Below are 22,610 nucleotides of genomic sequence, written 5' to 3' on the forward strand. Positions count from 1 at the left end.
AGTTACATACCTAATTATGTACTCGTAACTAATGAATGTTTCAATTAGGCTACGAAATAAAGCATTTAAAGACCTTTTTAGTACATCGTCACTAAATTCTTTTTTAAAATTAATTTATACTTCTCATCTATACACATTATTTATTGCAATCGTAAAAAAATACTCATTTAATATTGATTGGTTCTATATGATACTTACAGACTATGCCGAATTTGTGTTCTTGGGTCTGTTTATGATGGAAATGTGGATCAAAATGTATGCTCTCGGTCCACGGATTTACTTCGAGTCATCGTTTAATCGCTTCGATTGCGTAGTCATATCTGGCTCCATATTCGAAGTGGTGTGGTCTGAAGTAAAGGGAGGCTCGTTTGGTCTGTCAGTTCTAAGGGCTCTTAGATTGTTAAGGATATTTAAGGTAATGTTAGTCCACTAATTAATTGAAGTGAAGGTAAAAACTAGTATTTTCTAATATATATATATATACTTGTTTCAGGTCACAAAATACTGGTCATCTCTGAGAAACCTTGTGATATCTCTTCTAAATTCGATGAGATCCATTATCTCTCTACTGTTTCTTCTCTTCTTGTTCATTCTCATCTTCGCATTGTTGGGAATGCAGTTATTTGGCGGTCAATTTAATTTCGAGGAAGGCACGCCACCTACAAACTTTAATACATTTCCCATCGCTTTACTAACTGTCTTCCAGGTTTGTACTAAATTAATACGTATTACGACATTACGACAACTATAAAAAATATATATGTGTTCTCTTATTTATTTTTAGATCCTAACGGGGGAGGATTGGAATGAAGTTATGTATCACGGTATCCAATCCCAAGGTGGCATACAAAAAGGAATGTTGTATTCTTTATATTTTGTCATCCTCGTGCTGTTTGGTAACTACACGCTCCTAAACGTGTTTCTTGCCATCGCTGTTGACAACTTGGCGAATGCACAGGTTGGTATTTTCATTATAAAAATAGGATATATTTTAGCCGAGACGATTCTATTATGAGTTTAAATAATATAAAATTAATGATATGTTTGGTAAGAATTAAAGAGGTATATGATGACGTTGTCGGCCAGAATATACCTACATTTGTCAGCACTGAAATGTTGAGTGTTTATCGTTTTTGCCCCCTTGTACATTTGTATGCCGCTTCTCGTGTAAATGTCGCATTATAATTTCAGGAATTGACAGCAGCTGAAGAAGAACAGGTAGAGGAAGACAAGGAAAAACAATCGCAGGTGTGTATAATTTTGTGTATTTTTCTAATGCAAGCTTATTGCTTATGGAATTGTCAAATAGTTGTTGTATGACCGCGATCGTTGTTACAAAATTTTAAATTTACATACAACAACAACTTTTTCGGCTAATTAGGAATTGGAGAAAGAAATGGACGCTTTACACGCGATTGACGGAACTCCAAGTGGAGACAAACTTCCGGCATCAGCTAGGAAGGTAACAGAAGATGGTGCTAAGCAATGCTGTGCTTCAAGTGCTCACTGATTTATAAGACTTAAAATATTGTTGCTATCTTTTTTGTGTCGAATATCGGTCAGGTCAACTCGTACAATTACACGTACAAAACTATAACTTAGAGACGTTTTATACTATTTTTAATGAATATAATATATCCCATATACTCGTAGTCTTGTAACAACAATATTTTACGTTGCCACATTCATTACTGGATCAATGTTGCTTCTGTGGGCGAACTGATATTAGGATTTCTAATATAATTTTAAATTTGAGTCTAAAGCTAGATGTTTAATTTAATTGATTTCAGATGTATTCATAAAACGTTTTTTTTTTTTGATTCACGAGTACATATCTGTTTCCATCTTTTATGTTTTAGAGTTGCATGTTATATGGACATAGGAACTTTCTTAGCCGGAAATGTAGCGTCTGACGAGATTAAGCTTTTAATTTAACTGTATTTATATATATTTGACATAAACATAATGTCAATCAGGTTCCAAAAATCAAAATAAAGTAATCTTATTTCATCGGAATTCAATTGTTTACTGTATCTCCTTTTTTAGAAGGAAGAAAAGAAAGAGGATGAGGAAGTACCGGATGGACCAAAACCAATGCTGCCATATTCGTCCATGTTTATTTTGTCACCTACAAATCCGTAAGTCCAACAAAAAAGCGAATTAATATTGTTATTTATATCGAGGTTAATCTTAAATTGTCTGTTTCAGAATAAGACGAGGCGCACACTGGATTGTAAATTTAAGATATTTTGATTTTTTTATCATGTTAGTTATATGTATGAGTTCTGTGGCGTTAGCAGCAGAGGACCCTGTAGTCGAAGATAGTGATAGGTAAGATTTTTAGTAATAAACATCGTAATTTTTGACAAGGTTTATCAACTGAGTCGATGGGCTTTTAGATTCCTTACAATATATATAGTAGCAACAGTGAATAGTGTTGTCCTAAAGCCTTGAGCGTGCGACTTTTCGTGCGTTTATAGGACGAAACCGGATTGGGCATTTAACATACGCACCTACGGTCAAAGAAAACATCGTGAGGAAGAACGTCACGCCTTAGATTCAAAAAGCCAACGGCATGTGTCAGCCACATAAGGTCATGCATATATTAGAAAAAGAAGATGACGTCACATCTAAAAATAACTGAGGCGAAGATTCTGTTGCCACGGGTTTTTTTTAATAACACACTAAAAAAGATTTCTTTATTAGGATTAAACTATTGTAACCGACCTGTTTAATTTATTGTAATTAAGTTTATATATTGGTGAGTACACAGATGTTACGTGACGCCAAATAATGATCATGGGCAGTTTTACTGAATTATGTATATTTCCAATTGTAAAATTTTCTCCGTTCTAGAAATACTGTGCTAAACTACTTTGACTACGCTTTCACGGGCGTGTTCACCGTGGAGATGCTGCTGAAGATAGTCGATCTCGGCATCCTGTTCCATCCAGGTGCCTATCTGCGGGACCTTTGGAATATCATGGATGCCGCTGTCGTCATATGCGCACTCGTTAGTTTCGGCTTTGAAATTGGGTAAGTCAAATGTTTAGATATTCATATTATATAATAGGGTTTATTCATTTATTAACAAGGAACATAGCTGAAATTAATAATACACGTATTATATAACAATGAAGCTATATAATCTTATATGCGTTCACAACTATTAATACTATTGAAACAGTATCTAGTTATATTTTAAAACAAATTTTTGTATGTTTTAGCCGAAATTAAGGCCGTGTCATCATATATTGAAATTTGTATCAAATAAATTCTAATACAGTTAGAAAAATGTGTTTGCAAAGCAGTCACCGCGTAGTTGTAGAATATATGAACTAAAGTGAATTTCTTGTTACAGAGGTGTAAAGAAGGGAGCGGGGCAGAATCTGTCCACAATAAAATCGTTGAGAGTGTTGAGAGTGCTCAGACCTTTAAAAACTATTAAACGTGTTCCAAAGTTGAAAGCAGTGTTTGACTGTGTTGTGAACTCTTTGAAGAACGTGATAAACATTCTCATAGTGTACATATTGTTTCAATTTATATTCGCTGTAATTGCAGTTCAACTTTTTAATGGTAAATTTTTTTTCTGCAACGATATCAGTAAGAATACCTTCGAAGACTGCCAGTAAGTATATATACAATTTCTTTTATATTATTCTCATAAGTAAACATGTTAGTCACCGTCCACAAACGATTCATTCATGTAGTAAATTTAACTTATTTTATTTTTTTTATTTATAGTACCTATATTTATTCACGAATAAACCCGTACAAGACAAATAGAAAACTAAACATCTCTAATTTCAGAGGATCGTATTTCGTGTACGAGTCAAACAGCCTGCTGCCGCGCGTGAGCAAGCGACAGTGGACGACACAATCCTTTCACTACGACAATGTCGCATCGGCCATGCTCACGCTTTTCGCGGTGCAGACCGGAGAAGGATGGCCACAGTATGTAGAAAAAACTATGAATAAAGTATTATTTTATAAATTCGATTAAAAAATTACGCAGTTTAAATTTTTTTCAAAATCTATCATTCTGGTTTCATTGTTCTTCAAAAGAGGGATCGTCTTTTTACTCCATACCCTTTTTAAACGATTAAGATAGTATATAGAAAATATTAGTAACTTTAGAGCTAAACCAATCATAAATTGGTATCGGTGGATGCAAATGCGTCCATTTTTACAAACTTACGCCCTGGAAACTCAAGATTATTTAAGAATAATCTAAAAATCTCTTCTCTTTACAGAGTGCTTCAAAACTCAATGGCCGCGACGTATGAAGATCGGGGACCTATACAGAATTTTCGAATAGAAATGTCCATATTTTATATAGTTTACTTTGTAGTGTTTCCGTTCTTCTTCGTTAACATATTCGTAGCTTTGATTATTATTACATTTCAAGAACAGGGTGAAGCTGAGTTACAAGATGGTGAAATCGATAAGAATCAGGTAATAAGTTTATTTACACAAAATAATACAATTATACGTTCTGTGTGTTTAAAATATCAATAATTCGTAATTCGTAATGCCGAGTTCAAAAAATGCACCAGTCTCAATTATTAATATTATTCTAATTAATAAAAAATCTTATAATTTTGCAGTAAACAAAATGAGCTGTTTCCTTAACTTTTAGTACTTTTTCAGAAATCGTGTATTGACTTTACGATAGAAGCGAGGCCTTTAGAAAGGTATATGCCAAGTAAAAGGGGGAGCCTTAAGTACAAAGTATGGAGAGTAGTCGTCTCCACACCCTTTGAGTACTTCATCATGGCACTGATCGTGCTTAATACGTTATTGCTTATGATGAAGGTATGTATTGAGTTGATCACTTAGAATCTATACGTACAATTTATTTTATAACATTACGTCCTTACAGTAAAATCATCAACAGATAGCTAAGTATGAACGTAAAATTAATAATCATAATTATCAGCTAATGATCCTAAAACATTTCAATTTAGCAAAAATATCATAATGGACCTAAGCTATGTCCCAAAATCGACTGATATCAAAGATTATTCTATTCATAATCAACTTAACACATTGATATTTACTTTACTGTAATCAAAAAGCACTAAAATAATGGTAAACACAAAGGGCGTTACACCGGCACATACTTAGCATAGATGATCGTGCCCAAAGTCACAATAAGCACAAAAATTAAAATACCGTAATCCAAACGAAGCTTGATCTGATTCCAAACTATGCTAAGTTCACAAACACTTATTAGAATAGAATTAGGAATTAACAATTGGCAATAAATGTAGACTGCCAAAATACAGACACTCACAACACAACACAAATGCTAGTTTCCTTTCGGCGTCAGTGTACACAGCATCGGAATGCGCCGTTTTCCAAATTCTACCAGTATCGTCAAGTGTATCGCCAATATTATATTTCCATTGTCTCCTTATGTGTTTTCTGTTCGATGTTCCTTTCTTCCTCGCTTGCTATTTTAAATATATTTATATGTTCGTATAAATGTGTTTGCACGATAACCTATCCGTCCTGCACAACTGCTGCACCGGACTGATAAACTTTTTAGTCAGTCCGAAGACCCTGTGAATGCACAACTTCTCTAACCAGTTGTGGCATGAGCCATACATGTTGTTCGTGTTGCATGACATTACAGCGAGCTCTGATTGCTCCTACGACCAGATTGCATGATTGAAGCGGCCTTACGCCGACAAATTGAGGTGGGGCTTTGCAATTTGATTTTATTGGACTTACAAACTCGCAAACAAAATTGATTAAGATTCGAAAAATTTAAACGCATCATTCTGAATTTATCCCGACTCCCTTTAAATCCAAAGAATCTTTTAATGTTATTTATATATGCACAGTTATTTTATTTCCTGTTATATTTCATTCATACCTATATTATTAAGTAGTCATACATTACCCTAAATAATACTTAATTGGGAATGTACGCGGTACAATTTCATCCCAAATAACAGAAATGCAATCTAAATAACAAATAAATTGTTTTCTTTGTCACGGGTTTTACCAACTCCTCATCACATGGCAGTTCTATAATCAAAACGATCTCTACTCGGATATCCTCAAGTATTCGAATATGGGGTTTACTGGAATGTTTTCTGTGGAAACTGTGTTGAAAATCATCGCTTATGGTGTCAAAGTAAGTACACACCTTACACTCACTGAGCAGACACTGCGATATTTATACCATAAACAGTATTACAAATGTACTCTTTCTGTTACTAACATAACTTTGTATACTTACATGACTGTATGGGATAACTTCGAACCAAGTAAATGTTCCTTTCCAAATATCCATTAGAGATGAAAAACGTTGAAGCTAATTTATTATATGTTGCATTTATGTGCATGTATCCCTCATCGATGCATGTTGCACATGTGATCACAGAGCTGCGCTTATTGCACTATAGGTCACAAATACTCAATCTGCAATCCAGGTTTTTAGCCACACGTTGACGTCGTAGAGGTAAGTTTACATTCCGCAGACTTTGAAAGGTAAGTAACCAAATTTATTACTAAATGGAGATATGTGTGTCGGCATGCCCAGTGCCTTCGCATGTTGCATGTGCACTGTCCACGAGAAACTCAACAAAGCCATCAGATTACAAACACACACACATACACTGATACGAATCGCAACGTTTGCGTCTTAGTGTAGTCTATATAACGAGTAAAGTTTTAGACAATTTCTGCTAATATTTAGGATTGAGAAATATTCATATATCTAATTATAGATTAGTGTTACTAAGTTTTCGATGTAAATCTTATTGGTATTGGTTTTTATGTTAGTTTCACGAGGCTCCACCGATCCTCATGGACGTGTTAACAGTCATGAACATAGTATTTACGTTCTTCTTCCTACTCGAGACCGTTCTGAAGTTAATTGCGTTCGGATGTACGGTAAGAATCACTTAATAATTAAGCACATAACCATAATTCATTATAAATAATACAATATGTCATGTTTTTAATAGTAGTGGGTTATTTTGATGTTATTTAATGTGAAACGGACCTATTTCGTGTCGTGAGTCATAAGAACAAATAGCAAATACTAATGTCTCATGTGATTGTTCTCAAGATTCCTTAAGTTCTACCCAACTAAAAACTTGAAAGATAATAGTAGCAGCAAAACTGATTTAACTAAATAACCACTTTATATTCGCTTGTAATATTTATGAAAATGCTTTACTTTATATTGTAGGAATTTTTTCTACGACTTTCCTATTTGACGAATTGTAGATGATCTTAGTAAGGTCTCTATTATAACTACATATGCAATAAGATAGTTTTGTTGATAATGTTTCAATGATAAAAATCGATTCGAATGGTTGGATAGTTTGTTACTTTTTTTAAGTAGTAAGGACCCATGCATTAAAACTCCTTTGAAAAAATTTAAGACAGATTTATGGAGGGTTTCACATTACACACAACAGCTGACGTAATAATTGCATCAAATTGTTTAATTAATATATTTAATGACTTTAAATGCTGCGTTTGTGTGCGTTTATAGCAATTAGTTGTTATTTTTCAGTTGTTATTATTAAGTTAACATCAAAATCGCCCTTTTCAACATTTTTAAGAATTTTCAAATATCGTAGAATTAATATTCAACATTGACTTGAATATGTATCTTTTTATAGACTTTTATCGAATTTGAAATGCTGCTTATTTTCATTATAGACTTATGATTTTGTATGGAAATTTGAGGAGATTTTTATTTGTGATGAGCAAGTTTTACTATTGCTATTTAATAATAGTAAAATCCTGTTCCTATCCTTTAATATAATGTGTAAATTATACAAAGTGTGCACTTAACGTATATGTTTTTTTTTCAGAAAGCGTACATTTGTAAAATGCTTGTGTTTGTTACAATAATATATTATATCATCAAATCTTCAAACTCATACGGGTTTTATATTTACAGAATTTTTTCAAAGATCCGTGGAATACTTTTGATTTCATAACGGTCATTGGAAGTATTATTGACGCCCTAATTATGGAATTTGGAGTAAGTTAATTTTTTATCTGTACGTATATTTATCAGAAGTAACAGTATAATAATATCAATAAACTTTTATGAAGCAAGAAAGGCTCACTAAAGTTATTTATTAGGTTCTACACCAATCGTGAAATCGAGCGAATTTTATTGTTTACTATTTTTCGTTTAACCTAGAATTACAAAGACAATACAAATATGACCATACAGTGAAAAGGTTTATTTATACAATATTTTAAATTTTAAGAATGATATCCTGATTACAGAGTGAACTGGGCGAAAACTGTGCTGACATTTCCTGTCAGCAGGTAAAAGAGTTTTGGTTTTCTAGGAGTTATAGTTCTTTGAGACGGTGTTGTAGAGCTAGTATCAGTAGAATTCCAGTATTGTCCAGGTTAAAGAACTGTTATAGTTCATTAGGTATCATTAATGGATAGTCATTAGTTAAACGTTAATGCTAGGATAGAAAAATGTAGTTAGGGTACGTGGGTTCACGTCCGAAATTGTATTTACCCTTTATCCCGTTGAAATGTTGCTAATTATGTTATAACTGAACGTACAATTTTTGGAACTTACTTTGTCGTTAGTACTTTGTTAAGTACTAAACAAATTTTAAATCCATTGAATGTAGGTATTTATATATTTTGTAGTATTAGAATATTAAGAAGATTTCTCGCTTTCTATAATTTTTCATTGTTTGAGTAAAAATCATTTTGATTCGTAGGCATCTAGATTATAAATGAAGTTTAATAACAAAGTACTAAAATAATAGTAGTTATTTTATAGACATACAGATTAGAATTCCACTATTTTATTAGATTTAGAAATAGCCTTTCAACGTATAAGAAACATTAGGTGAAAATTAATAACCATTGTTCTGCGTAGCGTCACTACATTGTTTTAAAAACGTTTAATTTAAAGTGCGTGTAATTACTAGAGCACATATTAAAGTTATATTATTTTTGGTTTACGCGAATATTACGCATTTGAATAAAACTTCTTTAACGGATAGAACGAGATATTTTATATTATTTACATGACTCTCCAAACACGTTCCATACGTTCATGTAAATAATGTAATAAATTTGAGGTTATAACAATTAAAATAGTTTTATTTAAAAATCACGAAGTACTTAATAAACATAATATTAATAAACCTATTATAACATCTAGAAAAGTTAGTTAAAAATACAATTAAAATTTTAGCTGCATACGTTAAAAACATTACCAGTTGCACAGACACTAATAGTGATTACACGCGTGTAATTTTTTTTATTAAAAACTATGTTTAATAAAATATGTCTGTAAATAATTTACAGGAAAACACATTCAACGTTGGTTTCCTCCGCCTGTTCCGAGCCGCGCGACTGATCAAGCTGCTCCGACAGGGTTACACCATTCGAATACTGTTGTGGACTTTCGTGCAGAGTTTTAAAGCCTTACCCTACGTGTGCCTTCTCATCGCGATGTTATTTTTCATCTACGCAATCATCGGAATGCAGGTGCGTTACTACCATTGAAAGCAATATAACACAATAGATATAGTTAGTGGTATTTTAGCGTATTATTCGTTTATTAAACTTTTGAATATTAGCACAAAAATAAATAAAGTATTTGAATATTGCTCATGAAATAATAATTGTTTATTTTTTATTTTCAGGTGTTCGGAAATATAGATTTAGCGGCAGAGTCTGATATGAACAGACACAACAATTTTCGGAGCTTTATTCAAGCTCTCATGTTACTATTTAGGTAATTAGTAAAATATAGGTCTTCTTTACTAAGTTTGATAACCAGTCTTTTTTTATTGCTTAAAAGTGTGCGGTCTTATACACACATACGGGTGGCACATATTGGGCACAAAAATTTTGCTAAAGAGACGCAATATGTTCCACCTTACGGATCTCCATAAACTAAGTAATTGGCTTCAAAGTCGTAACGAGACTTACTATTTTCGTTCCAAGTATGTGGGTAATATGTGTATCTTAATTGAACAGGTGTGCTACGGGTGAATCCTGGCCAAATATAATGTTGGCATGTTTAAAGCCTGCCAAATGTGATAAAGAAGCGGGGAAGTCACCGTCCGAGATGTGTGGCAGTACACTTGCGTACGCCTACTTCGTGTCCTTTATATTTTTCTGTTCCTTTCTGGTGAGTCCATTGTAAAATTAATTCCTTGCGTGTAATTTCTCAAATAGATTTTAATAAGCGATAATTGAATTTAATAGTTTTCTGCGATATTCTTGTATTGTTCTGTTTAAGTTTTATGTATATATTAATTGTGTAATGTAATCGTTAATTTGAAAATTTCCAGATGTTGAATCTTTTCGTTGCGGTCATTATGGATAATTTTGATTACTTAACGAGGGATTCATCAATTCTCGGAGCGCATCATCTAGACGAATTTGTTAGGATATGGGCTGAATATGACCCAAATGCCACGTAAGTTTCTATTATAGTTTTTACTATAGTAATTTTTTTATCTTGATCTCCGAATTCTCCTGAAAATTTAGCTTTATAAAAGAAATAGATATTCGCTACACGGCAGCAATTCTCAGTTTAATCATCCACACGAATAAAGTTATTATATATATTTATTTTCAGGGGGAAGATCCACTATACAGAAATGTATGATATGTTAAAAAATATGGATCCGCCGCTGGGGTTTGGAAACAAATGTCCCAATAGATTAGCATATAAAAAATTAATTAGGATGAATATGCCATTAGATGAAGAAGGAAAAGTAAACTTTACGACAACGCTGTTTGCATTAATTCGAGAGAATCTTAGTATAAAAATGAGAACAGGTCAGTACCTGCTAGATTTAAAAATATTAACATATTTTGAACAATGATAATATTTTTGACATAATGACTTAGCTGAAGAAATGGACCAAGCCGATGAAGAACTTAGGGAAACAATAACCCGGATTTGGCCGCTGCAAGCGAGGAAAATGTTGGACCTGTTAGTTCCTCGTAGTGATGTCTTAAATGGAAGAAATCTAACCGTTGGAAAAATCTATGGAGGTCTCCTCATCCTCGAGAGTTGGAAGTCCACTAGGTTTGGCCAGAATGAACCCTCTGGTCTGCCGGTAAGATTTGTTTCATTTAAACTACGAGATAAGAAACTTATTACAAAGATATCTTAAGGTATGTCGGTCCCAATGAAGCCAGAGTTAACGATATAAAATAAATAAAATCTTTAGAAATTATTTTTACTTTGAGCCAAATGTAAAGATTGATGAATAGGTTAATTACACTGTTGAAGAAGTAGTGATTGTTAATGTCCCCGATTTCCTTACATTAGATGATGACTGACACGTTATAGTTAGCAGACTAGCGTTGTGTTGTCCTTGTGGATGTATTGTTGTTATTATCGGTGTTCCATCGAACCAACCATTTGTGTATATATTTCGTGAAGTGTAATCTGCGCACTGATTGGCTTTGTGTTAGCTATTTTTCGTTAACGGATCGAGTACAACAATACAGAGTCACTTTAGTTGAAATCGACTCCTCAGAGTCGACTACAATGGTGGTTTACTTTTCAGGCATTCAGCGAGAATAGCCCTACGGCCAATCAGCCGGTAGTATTAAATATTTTACGGAACGAACTTAACTACCTTTTCTTGCACTATTTTAGATTTTTTGTTTTTTCATAAATTTCTTTCGCATCGTGTTTAAATAATATTTCATAAGTATTCAAAGAATCTCAGGACACGATGATGAATAATGTTAGTTTCACAACCCGTAATTTTTCATTAGCTGTACGACTCCTCAGTTTCTAACATAACCGCACTTCACTCGGTAGCTTGGACAAACATGTGCTAGTGTGCACAAATTTGTCCAAATAATAACGATAGCCTTTGCAGGTTAACTCTCGAAAGCGTACCTAGTAACCTGTCCTATAGTTGCAAAATACATAGCCTAGTCTAGAGGTTTGAATCCGTGTTAAGCAGTGTTTGAAATTTTACGTAGAGTTAGCACTGTGTCTTGTAGATTTTGTTTTCAATTTTGTGAAGTTTGCTAATACGTTAATTTTTTTTAGAATGAACTTTAGACTTTTACACTTTCACAGAACTTGCATGACGTTTAATTTCATACTTATCTTGCAAATTCTTACACTCTCTTTACACTTTTACATATAATTATTTTATAGTTTTATTACATTTCGGCTCAATTGTATGTCATTCCAGTCTAGAAGCCTGGAATTTGATACGATGCTTTTTTGTTCCGCTGCATTTTGTTCTAAATAATTATGTACTGCATTTTGGTAACAAATAAATATTGGGCATGCACAATAAAAACAAATAAAATCATACGTAATTCTTAATATAAATATTATTTATGTATGTATATAAAACATGTTTATAAAATAAACCCGTCTTCAAAACTGCCTCTGGCTTCAATTTAATCGCATAATTTTCAGCATAAGATCTACAAATATCTTTTTATATACATTTTCCACAAAAACTCAACATTTACTTTCAGCATACAGGTTCATATACCGGACACTCAACAAGTAGCAACAACATGAGTGACAAACCAATATCTAACATAATATTTAGTATTTCCTCAGATACTAGCAGTATACACCTCCATAATGCCATATAACATAATACTGTCGACTGACGAGCATCTCTTAGAGCGCAGATATAACTTAGATTAATGATCGAGTTTTTGTTGGTTTGATTTGTGACGGCGCTTATATCGTGTGTGAACCATTTGCGCAAACTCATCTAGATTAGTACTATAAGATTCAATGTTTCGATGATTTTTTTGTTTTTGTAAATAAAACAAAAAAATTAAGTCTTGCAGCTCGTTTAGACGAGCTATAGGATAAATGCCGAATTAAATCGGCCATGAGAGTGCGCAAGTGAATACGAAGAAGGGAGGATGAAGTCAAATGGCTGGTACAGAAGGCGTCCTTCTTTAACTGCTTGCTCGACGTGGCGGCAACGGGCTTGGGCCACGGATCTCGGACAGGCTCCTTAAGTCAAGAAGGACAACCAATTACTGTTCCTACTACGGAAGGTGATGACACACATACTATAATGGACCTTGCCAGAAGAAGCACAAGGAAACCCCACAAGTAAGTTAATTTAAATTCAAATAAAATTCTTGTATATATACTTATTAATATAAAAATGTATCAAAATCAGCGGTTTGAGATAAGGTAAGCCGCATACACTTAGTCTCGTTATTAGATGGGTAAATAAGAAAATTAATCATTATATGATCTCACTGCCTGTTAACCGATTCAATAAATACTTGTGCTAATAAAATGAGTTATAACAAATATTTACTTGATCTGCTATACCAAATTTAGTAGTAACTCCTTTTTCTTTTGTTCCAGAAACAACAACAAAAAGGTGAATACCTTCGTAATGGCTGGATACAGTATTAAAATTGCTATATTGTATACATGTATAGGAAGTGGGTGTTCCAATTTGTTAACATAATCGTGGGCGATGGTTTAGTTTGGTGTGCTATAGACAACAGATTAATTGATGCACTTTGACATAGATAGTTGATGTTGTAACTTTGTTAGTCGCCGTTGCGAGATTAATTAATAATGTTTTATAAATAAATGTTTATTTATTGTTTGTGAGAATTAAAACGAGTTGTTTTTTATTTAGGTGGTTCGTGTATAAGGCCTTAGGCTCTTAAATGTAATCAGTTATCGTTGTTAGAGATTTGTGCTGTTCTGATATTAATTTTGATTTGAATTTTACAGATGGTTATTGATGTTTAGGTAATATTTTCAGTATGATAGGATATTTTCATGTAGAAGATGAATGTCTACAATATAATTTATTTTGTTTACTAGTGAATGATATAATTAATGTAACATTGTTGCTCTAATGATTTATTCGTTAGACACCACACTAACAAACCTACTAACATCGTAACATTCTGACATCCTTTACAAAACGCAAAACAATGAAAAACACAATATCTAAACATTCATGTTTTGCATGTATTAGGTAGCTTGCATGTGTTGTTATCTAAACGGTATTGCATATTTTCTTAGTTTATAAGTTTCAGAGACACCGGTAAGTACGTGTTTATTCTATCGCACTAGCACGGTTGCATGAGGCACCTTTGAATTTCTATATTGCATAAGTGTTGTTTTAACAACATTTTGTAAATATGGGACAGTAATTTCATCCGAACGAATAAAATACGCGAACATACTTCATTTCAATTAATATTATGTTCTAAATATTAATGGGTTTCCTTTACTCTCTAGGTGTTAGAATTACAAGATGTTGGATCTCACCATGCTTCCATGGAGTCTTTAGACGAAGGAAGACTACAAGCAAGTCATGTCTATCAAAATGGACACCACGGAAGATCATCTAGTTTAAGGTAGGCTGGTCGACTGTAAATTATACTACTAAGTTTAAATGATTCAATTCAAATGATAGGTTTATTTTTTATCAAGCTTAGAAACTATTGTTTTTTTTACATTTTTGTTTTGTTTTTAGTGCCATCGATGATTCTATTGCTCTACGCTTATTAGTGTCAGGGGGTATGTTATTAAGCAGAAATAATGTATCGACTAACCTCAATAAAATATTTTCAAAACTAACGAATCTTTGCATGATAATTCTCCATTTAAGATGCATGTATGGCCAATAAAATACTATATAAAATTAACTAAGTACCGCAATATCGTGTCTTGGGTACACAATATCTCAGCATCAACGTGTATCATAATCATAATAAATTTACTGCTTATAGACGCACACCAAGTCCCAGAAGACGACATTACGGAGGTTATCATCATGAAATCGGTTTCTCTGACACCGTCAATAATGTTGTCGAGATTGTAAAACACGAACATCAAAGACACGGGCGGACACACAGGGCGCCTCATCATTACCATGGTAGGTGGTTCTATATGTAATTCGAGCTAACTGCTAAATAGTTGTAAGATATTGAAATATATCTGAGCTCGTAAACTTGACGGTACATTCTCAAAATATTAAATGAATGTGGGGCTAGTACAAGTTCAGTCGAATAAATTATCTTCGGGTAAACCGAAAGTCATATTTTTTTTAATAATTGTAGGACGCTATTATCCATATCGCCTTTAATTGCACTCTTTTTAATGTTCGCAAGCTGTACCTACGAAAAACGCGATACAAAATGAATCTTGTACTAGCTCGTCTGTAATGTAACCCTTACTATAGTGGCTTAGTACCGACAAATTTACTGTACTAGTTTTTTGCTAGATCTACGTATCCAGTACTTTCTTGAAACCACTACAAATTCGTAAGATCTAAGATCTGAAAATAAGATTTTTTTTACTTCTATACTTCCGTGAAACATTATTATATATTATAATTTCATATTAGTATTCATACATAAAATATTTTATCATAATCATATAACTACTCTTATATTTCATTTAGATTCAGTTTTATGACCCGACAGTTTTGCAAACATTTTTCTTCTCATGAAGTTACTCTGAAAGTTTTGTGAGAAGATTGGAATTTTAGCTTACAAGTAGTTGTAGAGTTTCATAATCTGTAGAAGTAGTTAATTATAAGGTATAATATATTTGAGACAAAGCTATTTAATATTAAGTTAGTACCTTTAGCGAAATTTGTACATTAGCTATATTGAAACCTCATAATCTAGTTTTGTACAAAGTATTTTGTAGCTATTTATTATTCTAATGGAATTTGTCACAATATTTTCAGCAACCCATTAATTAGAGATACCATATCTGAGTCCATCGGCTATATTTTGTTTAATAGACTAGAATAAGTAATATGTAATGGGCTATACTTTTCAAGTTTAGAAACAATAACTATTTGGTTGGTGTGGTAATTTTTGTAATTATATATTTTGTGAAAATTAATTGATTTGCCTGCTGCATGTCCACATAATATTGGAGCCTCTACCGGCTGCACAATAACGCTTTAACTTTTGAGCTCAGAAATAATAAAATAGCATGCACAATGATAACCGTATCATGCAGCATGCAAATGCTTAGTTAACTTTTAGCTTAAACGAAACCATGTCAATAGCTATTACGTAAGTGTAGATATTTACATTGTAATTGCGTATGATATAAGAAATTTAGATGCTTCTTGACATTTTATTACACATTTTACATAAAATGAAATATTAACGTAGAAAGACTCCCTTTCCTTATAATCCAAAACTTTTAGCGTCACTTTCATGAGCAAAAATAAAATGTGTACGGGTCGGTAAACCAACGGACTAGGCTAAAGCGTGGTGAAAGGTACATGAAGGTATTCCTGACGGCAGGGAAGGAGTGGAGGGCGCCCTATCCCACGACCAGCCTGAGCCTGCCCTCGCGGTCGCCCAGCCCGCCCCACCACACCTACGGTGAGCGTCCTCGCCACACACGCACAGTGCCCACTGCTCCCACCAGAGCGGGCACTGGACGCCATACAGATACATTCAATCCCAGCTCTTCAAATATACTTCCATTGCATTTCACACTCAGAGTCATTCAACTTTGCAACGAAACACACGCCAAATATTCATAACGTAGGTTACTCATCAAACCAGATAAAAAGTTGGCACTTTTCACCATGGTTGATATTCCTTACCTTATAAGTCCCAATATCAAATGTTACATTTTGTAAAGCAAAAGGTCTAAATTCTTATCAGAATTGGCAATATTGACTTTCTTAATAGAAGACCTTTTGCTGCGTTCAAATTCGATGCCTATTTGCACGATTACTTGTCAATGGAGTCTTAGCCTCGTAATTTGTATAATTTGTGTAACGCGTGCAAATGCAAATGTGTTTTATTCATAAGAAAATTGTTTGCACATCTGTTTATTGTTAACATCGCTATATAATCGATTCATCATTATGATCTTTATTTTCCTTGCTTTTCGATCATCATGTTCAATTTCAGCATCAATATATGTAGTCGCTCGTTTCAAATTAGTTAAGCCAGGTACGGAACTACTCGTTTATTCAAAAGACAGTTTGGGCACCCATAGGTGGCGACCGAGATCGTGATAAAGACCGCGAGTGGCGAGAGTGGCGCGACCGGTCATGGGAGCGCGAAGGCGGGCGACGAGGCCGCGGCCGCCAGTTACCGCCCACGCCCACCAAACCGTCCACGCTGCAGGTCAAGCAGCAGCCCCTCGGCAGAGTAAGCCACAGCCCCTCACACGTAAGTACTAATAGCTAGTGTTTCATCTTCCTCTGCCTTTTTGATGATTAACACAGGATTAAATTTTTCCAGTTATCATTAAGGCATACAGTACGAGAACCTTTAGAGCCTCTACACGATGAGTATGAATATGGGCGAGAAGTTGAAAGACTGATACACCGAGACTATAGATCTAGGGAAAGGTAAGAAAGGGAAAAATAAATAGTGAAGGTTAGCACAATTCCTGGAAAAAATAAGCAAAAGAAAAAGCTTTATCTTGTAGCTTTAGCTAGTAACCTCTAATTAATAACTAAATAATAAATGGTTCTGCTATTGTACGAAAAAAAAATTGTATTTAGCTTGTCGTCAAACTGAAAATACACATTGGATTAATTACACAAATGAAAAAATGTAAACTTATGTCATACTACACAGGCGCGGTTGGGGCTACGAGAGCGAACGCGGCGTACGCACGTACGATGCGCCGGCGCCGCTAAGCTACGAGGCAGCGCTGGCGATGGGGCGCGGCGGCGGCGCGCGGGCCCTGCCTTCGCCTAGCGGCACGCGACTGCCCAATGGGTACAAGCCTCGCGCGCGCCACTCGGACTCCGATGAGGACGACTGGTGCTAGCGGCGCCGCCGCGCGCGCTCCCAGCGGGACGTGCGCGCGCCGCCCGCCTCGCCCGCAACCCACGCGCATACATACTGACGCGTTTGGGACTCCACGTGTGTATATGTGTAGATAGACTAGCTCGCCCCGACGGAGGGCTTCCGCGGGCGACTATCCAAATTCTAGTATTTACAAAGTTTTGGAAAATTTAATTTTTAATTCGCTAAAATTTTACTCTTTGATTTATATTATGGTTAAGGTAATCGACGAAGTATAAAACAGTGCCAGGCGACTCGTTTGTGCTAGGATTTTTACATAAAGTTATTAGTCTGTATTGTAAAAGTAACTTTCTATATTAAATTTGCACTACGAAAAATTTACATCATAATACCGCCTGATGAAAGGAGGGGACCGAGGTCTACGCATTGTTCATCATTCCGGCACTCGGCTCATCGCCGTACAGCTCTAGACGACGGGACCCTCGGGATCTCGCTCAACTCTTTTCGTATTCCAGTTAGACGTTGGAACAATCTAGCCTTTCATCGTCAGACAAATTAATACTAGAGTATTGTATGATATATTTACATAGCAAAATAATTTTTACTTAGTTAATATACTTAATACATAATTAACATTTTTATTGAATTTGCTGTCCTTCCCCCAAGTGCTTTATATCTACGTTACTTATAAATACAAATAAATAATAGCATGGATTGTATGTAAACTTTGATATTCTGCATAAAATTAACTAAAATTGTTAAATCGTGTGTAGGCCAGTCGATAGGTACCTAGTGTTTTGTTACATTTGGTGATGAAGGTTGTTATTTAGCGAAAGAAACTTTAAGCAAACTTTTAATATTGCCCGGTAATCTACCATCTTAGATGTCGTGCACACGTTTTAATATAAGATAAACATTGTTCAAATTCTATTAATATTTTATTTAGTCTACGTTTATACTTATATTAAGTCCTGTTTGCATTATAAACATAGCCAAAGCATAGCCTAAACCAACATTCAACGATAAACAACGTCGAGCTTCTAACAAAATAGAACATTTAAGAAACATAACAATATAGGAACTTATTTTATGCATGAAAAAATCCCTACTTTTCAGCGTTAACGATTGTAAAAAAATCTATAGCGTTTAGTTATTTATCTTAACGGTACTGTTTGTATTTAATTCATAATAACTAATTCACCACATTTTTTCGTGAATACTAAATATCAGGTAAAATCATGAAATCCTTACGTTAAGATATGCAAAATTCAAATTTAAGGGCAGCTCAACTGTACAGTGGCTTTAATTATAAAGCTATATTTTATATTTGAAATGAAAATTAGGGATGTTGTAGATTTTATAATGTTGTCAAAGCCAAATGTGACATAACGTTCGTTTGACTGGAGGTCTCTGTATTTCAATTTATTACGGCAATGCAATTTATTTAAAATTTATATCGTATTATATATATTTAAAGAGTTATAGGCCCGAAGGCTATCACATATCGCAAAAAACAATCAAGTGTCCGAAATAGAGCTACACGAGGACTAAACATTTTGTTGCCATAGTTATCTACGTGTAGTCCATATTTTTTATTGAGGATTTTCTTGCTTCATGATAAATAAAGTAACGTCATCAATCAATAATTAGTATAAAATATTTTGCGTCGCATAGGTTCAAAAGCCGGCGTCAACGTTTCTAATATATCACACTGATAATATTCCTTTTTTTCAATCATAATGTAAAACAGAAAATGATCTTAAAATAAGTGAAACATTTGAATAAAGTCCGATTTAAGGTTTACTCTTGAATCTTACGCGACTAATGTTACCGTAATCAACTAAGTTTTAATTAGGACAATATTATTTCAAACCTTGTCAATATTGTTTCTGCGACATGTGAACAGCCTTTAGACGTCAATAATACCCGTAAACGCTTCAAAATATTATTCGAGAACTCGAAACGAAATAGAAAGATTAGTTTTAATTCGTTTTATAACTATTTCACCCTCAAAGCTCATATTAAACATAGGTATAAGAAAAACTAAGCAATGTTATGTCCATAATTCATATTACCAAAGGCTCTTAACTCGATACTCATTGTTCTTTTAATGTTTTGAACACGTTTAATACACTAGAATCTCCCTTAGACGTTGCTAATCTAATTTACAATTTTCCACAGTAGATTTTCTTGAAAAAGGTTTACAAAAGAAAATGGAAAGAAACAATCACGGAAAATGTTGCGAGGCATGCTGTAGGTATATTACAAAATTGTAAATAAATATTTTTCTGTGATAACATGATATGAAATTTATTATTAGACAGTGTGATTGCATAGAAACGTTATTTATTTTGCCGAGGCGCTGTGTTGTGGATGAAACTACTGTTTTTCAAATGGTTACTGCTTATTTCATCATTTTCAAATTGTATTTCTAAATAACAAATGTATAAGTCAGGCATGTCTTGTGACTTACAACCTTAAACGGTTTCATTCAAAGATTTCATTTTAGAATTTTACGACCTAATCATAAATGTACTATAAGCCTTACACATTCATTGTGTGAAAGTCACGAAACAACTTACTTTAAAATACGTGGTAAATATCATCATTCAAAGTACACTTATAGCACATTTATGAATAATGTCGTCATTGTCCAAATACACAGAGCTCGTTCAAATGAGAGAAATATTTCAATAGCAAATATAACGAGACATCTGTCTTCAAATAGATAGCAGTTTTTGATTGTGCCTTTGTGCATTCTGACATGTATGTTATGTTTTTTAATTATAGTTTATAGACAATGTTTATAAAATTTTAGCGATACAAACCAATTGCTTTAAAATTAAAACGTAATTATTGTTTTCATATATCGTTGTTAATAATATTAACAGATTTGTAGCACCCTTCAATGCTAAAGTAATCCAGTAAACATTGTTCCAATTATATTCACCTATAAAAGATCTCATTTGTAGCTTTACTTTGTTATTGACTCAATATAAATTATTGATTTTCGTTACGTTTTACGTTGGGGCGATAGGATACAGCCGATGGACTTTCAATGACTGAGAGGTTAGAGTAATGTTACTCGCGTGTGCGTCCCGCTTGTGTTCGTGGTACCCTTGTTTCTACGTCGCAGACCTATGTGTTTAAGACATGTAAATATTGTAATATATAACGCGGCCGATGTAGAGGGTCGCATGTGAAAATGTCTAGTGATATGTACTAGATAATTAATGTTAGCTAGGTAAACTCATCCCCGACTGTCCTTGAATTTAAGTTGGGTGTTTCACTGCCTTAAAATAATGAACGTATTAGTTACCTTAACTACTACAGATAAGACATTCAATATACTTTAAAAAATTTAATGTATGAGCGCTGAGTGCGAATTTGTTTTCGACTAATTAGCAAATATAGGTTTTACTCGATGTCATTTTAAGTTATATTAACATCACAATGTAACGTTTGCTTAATTTTGACGATAACGCTAGTTGAGCTAGATAATAAAAAATGTAAGATATGTATAATATTATGGCAAATAAATAATCGTGTTCAAGCTATGCTACGCGTATCTTAAAGCTACCGAATGTTTTTACTGATACGAATGGTTAGTACCTTGCATTTTGTTGTATCGAGTGCGCTTAGGTAAATCGTAATATTTGATTTAAGCGAAATGGAGCTTCGGGCCATATCGCCTGCCTTATATTTGTATAATTGCGTGGATTTAATTGTATTCATCATACTTCGATAAATCAATTATTTTACTCTAGATTAATTAATTCAAAAACTAATTCAATTCCAATAAATTTTTCAAAGTCATAAAGATTTTAGTAACATACAAACAAGTTTTTGCATTCTTAATTTATGTAAACTTAGTAAGTCTATACATTGGATTGTGATAATTGGAACTACTACGCGTCATTACTTAAATGTAAACAGCGTCAAGTTTTTTTCAGTTTCATCTGTATATTTATCTCGACAATTACCTCCCTCAAAATTAATATAAATGGTTGGCCGAAGTATAATGAATATATAATTTAGCATAGAAAGTTCATCGGCGACAAGAGAGCACCATAGTATGTTTTGGTACGTTTCAATAACATTGCAGGATAGTGCATCCTAATTATTGTATTAATAAAGAACCAAATTTAAATTAGTATTTAAGTAATTTATTATCCTAAACTAAAAAAAAACTATACGCATGTTTTCACTATACTGGTAAAAATGGTTATGTACAATACAAAGGAGCTAATGTTTTATATATGAATTTGCTCGCCTGTAAAATTTTGCAGAATGAATCATATTATAAGAATTGTACAATATGAATAAATGCAAGAAGACATTTCCTCGATAATTTGTGTTTATTTTTATTTACAAAACCTCTTCATTATGCATGTATATTATTTCTCCCATAATTGAAATCAGTTTTAGGGTGAGATTCACGTACGTGAAACACTTATTTGATTTTCACACACGAGAGTTCGCGCTAAAAATCATTTCTGAATATCACCTTAAGACTCATAGTTGCGATTGTTGAGCTATGTTGACTATGAGCGACATTAATATTTGGTCGTATGACAAACAAATGACGATGTTTCCGTAGACGTAAAAATTGACGACGTTGGGTAGTACCTACTATCTACTAAAGGAAATCTTAAGCTCGGAGATCTTTGGAGCTTAACTAAATTTATCATTTATTTTTTGATGGCCTTTGTTACAGATTATAATTAGTAGTGAAAGTCATATGAATGATGTAATTCGTCGTTTCTGGACCAAATATGTTTACGTAAGTGCCAAATAAAAATATAGCAGGATAACGGACAACAACACATCAGTGCTCAATAATACACATAATT

At 33.6% G+C, this 22,610-nt stretch overlaps 1 protein-coding gene across 1 annotated transcript in view; it reads left to right on the top strand.

The window, feature by feature from the left end:
• The window catches only part of LOC123707736 (voltage-dependent calcium channel type A subunit alpha-1), a 51,713-nt gene extending 29,605 nt beyond the window's left edge, over positions 1–22,108 (top strand). The window contains 28 exon segments of the mRNA XM_045658048.1: positions 201–415; positions 494–706; positions 785–958; positions 1,192–1,248; positions 2,047–2,138; positions 2,209–2,331; positions 2,857–3,036; positions 3,362–3,628; positions 3,811–3,954; positions 4,254–4,455; positions 4,651–4,815; positions 6,035–6,145; positions 7,931–8,014; positions 9,322–9,504; positions 9,663–9,754; positions 10,000–10,153; positions 10,317–10,444; positions 10,607–10,809; positions 10,882–11,093; positions 12,918–13,090; positions 13,355–13,370; positions 14,252–14,370; positions 14,746–14,891; positions 16,285–16,365; positions 16,979–17,169; positions 17,242–17,351; positions 17,584–17,706; positions 17,708–22,108. Coding sequence (XP_045514004.1) covers positions 201–415; positions 494–706; positions 785–958; positions 1,192–1,248; positions 2,047–2,138; positions 2,209–2,331; positions 2,857–3,036; positions 3,362–3,628; positions 3,811–3,954; positions 4,254–4,455; positions 4,651–4,815; positions 6,035–6,145; positions 7,931–8,014; positions 9,322–9,504; positions 9,663–9,754; positions 10,000–10,153; positions 10,317–10,444; positions 10,607–10,809; positions 10,882–11,093; positions 12,918–13,090; positions 13,355–13,370; positions 14,252–14,370; positions 14,746–14,891; positions 16,285–16,365; positions 16,979–17,169; positions 17,242–17,351; positions 17,584–17,706; positions 17,708–17,894 — 4,145 coding nt within the window. The 3' untranslated portion in view covers positions 17,895–22,108.
• The last annotated feature ends 502 nt before the right edge of the window (positions 22,109–22,610 follow it).

The sequence above is a fragment of the Pieris brassicae genome, chromosome 3 (genome assembly GCF_905147105.1).
Source record: "Pieris brassicae chromosome 3, ilPieBrab1.1, whole genome shotgun sequence".
NCBI lineage: Eukaryota > Metazoa > Arthropoda > Insecta > Lepidoptera > Pieridae > Pieris > Pieris brassicae.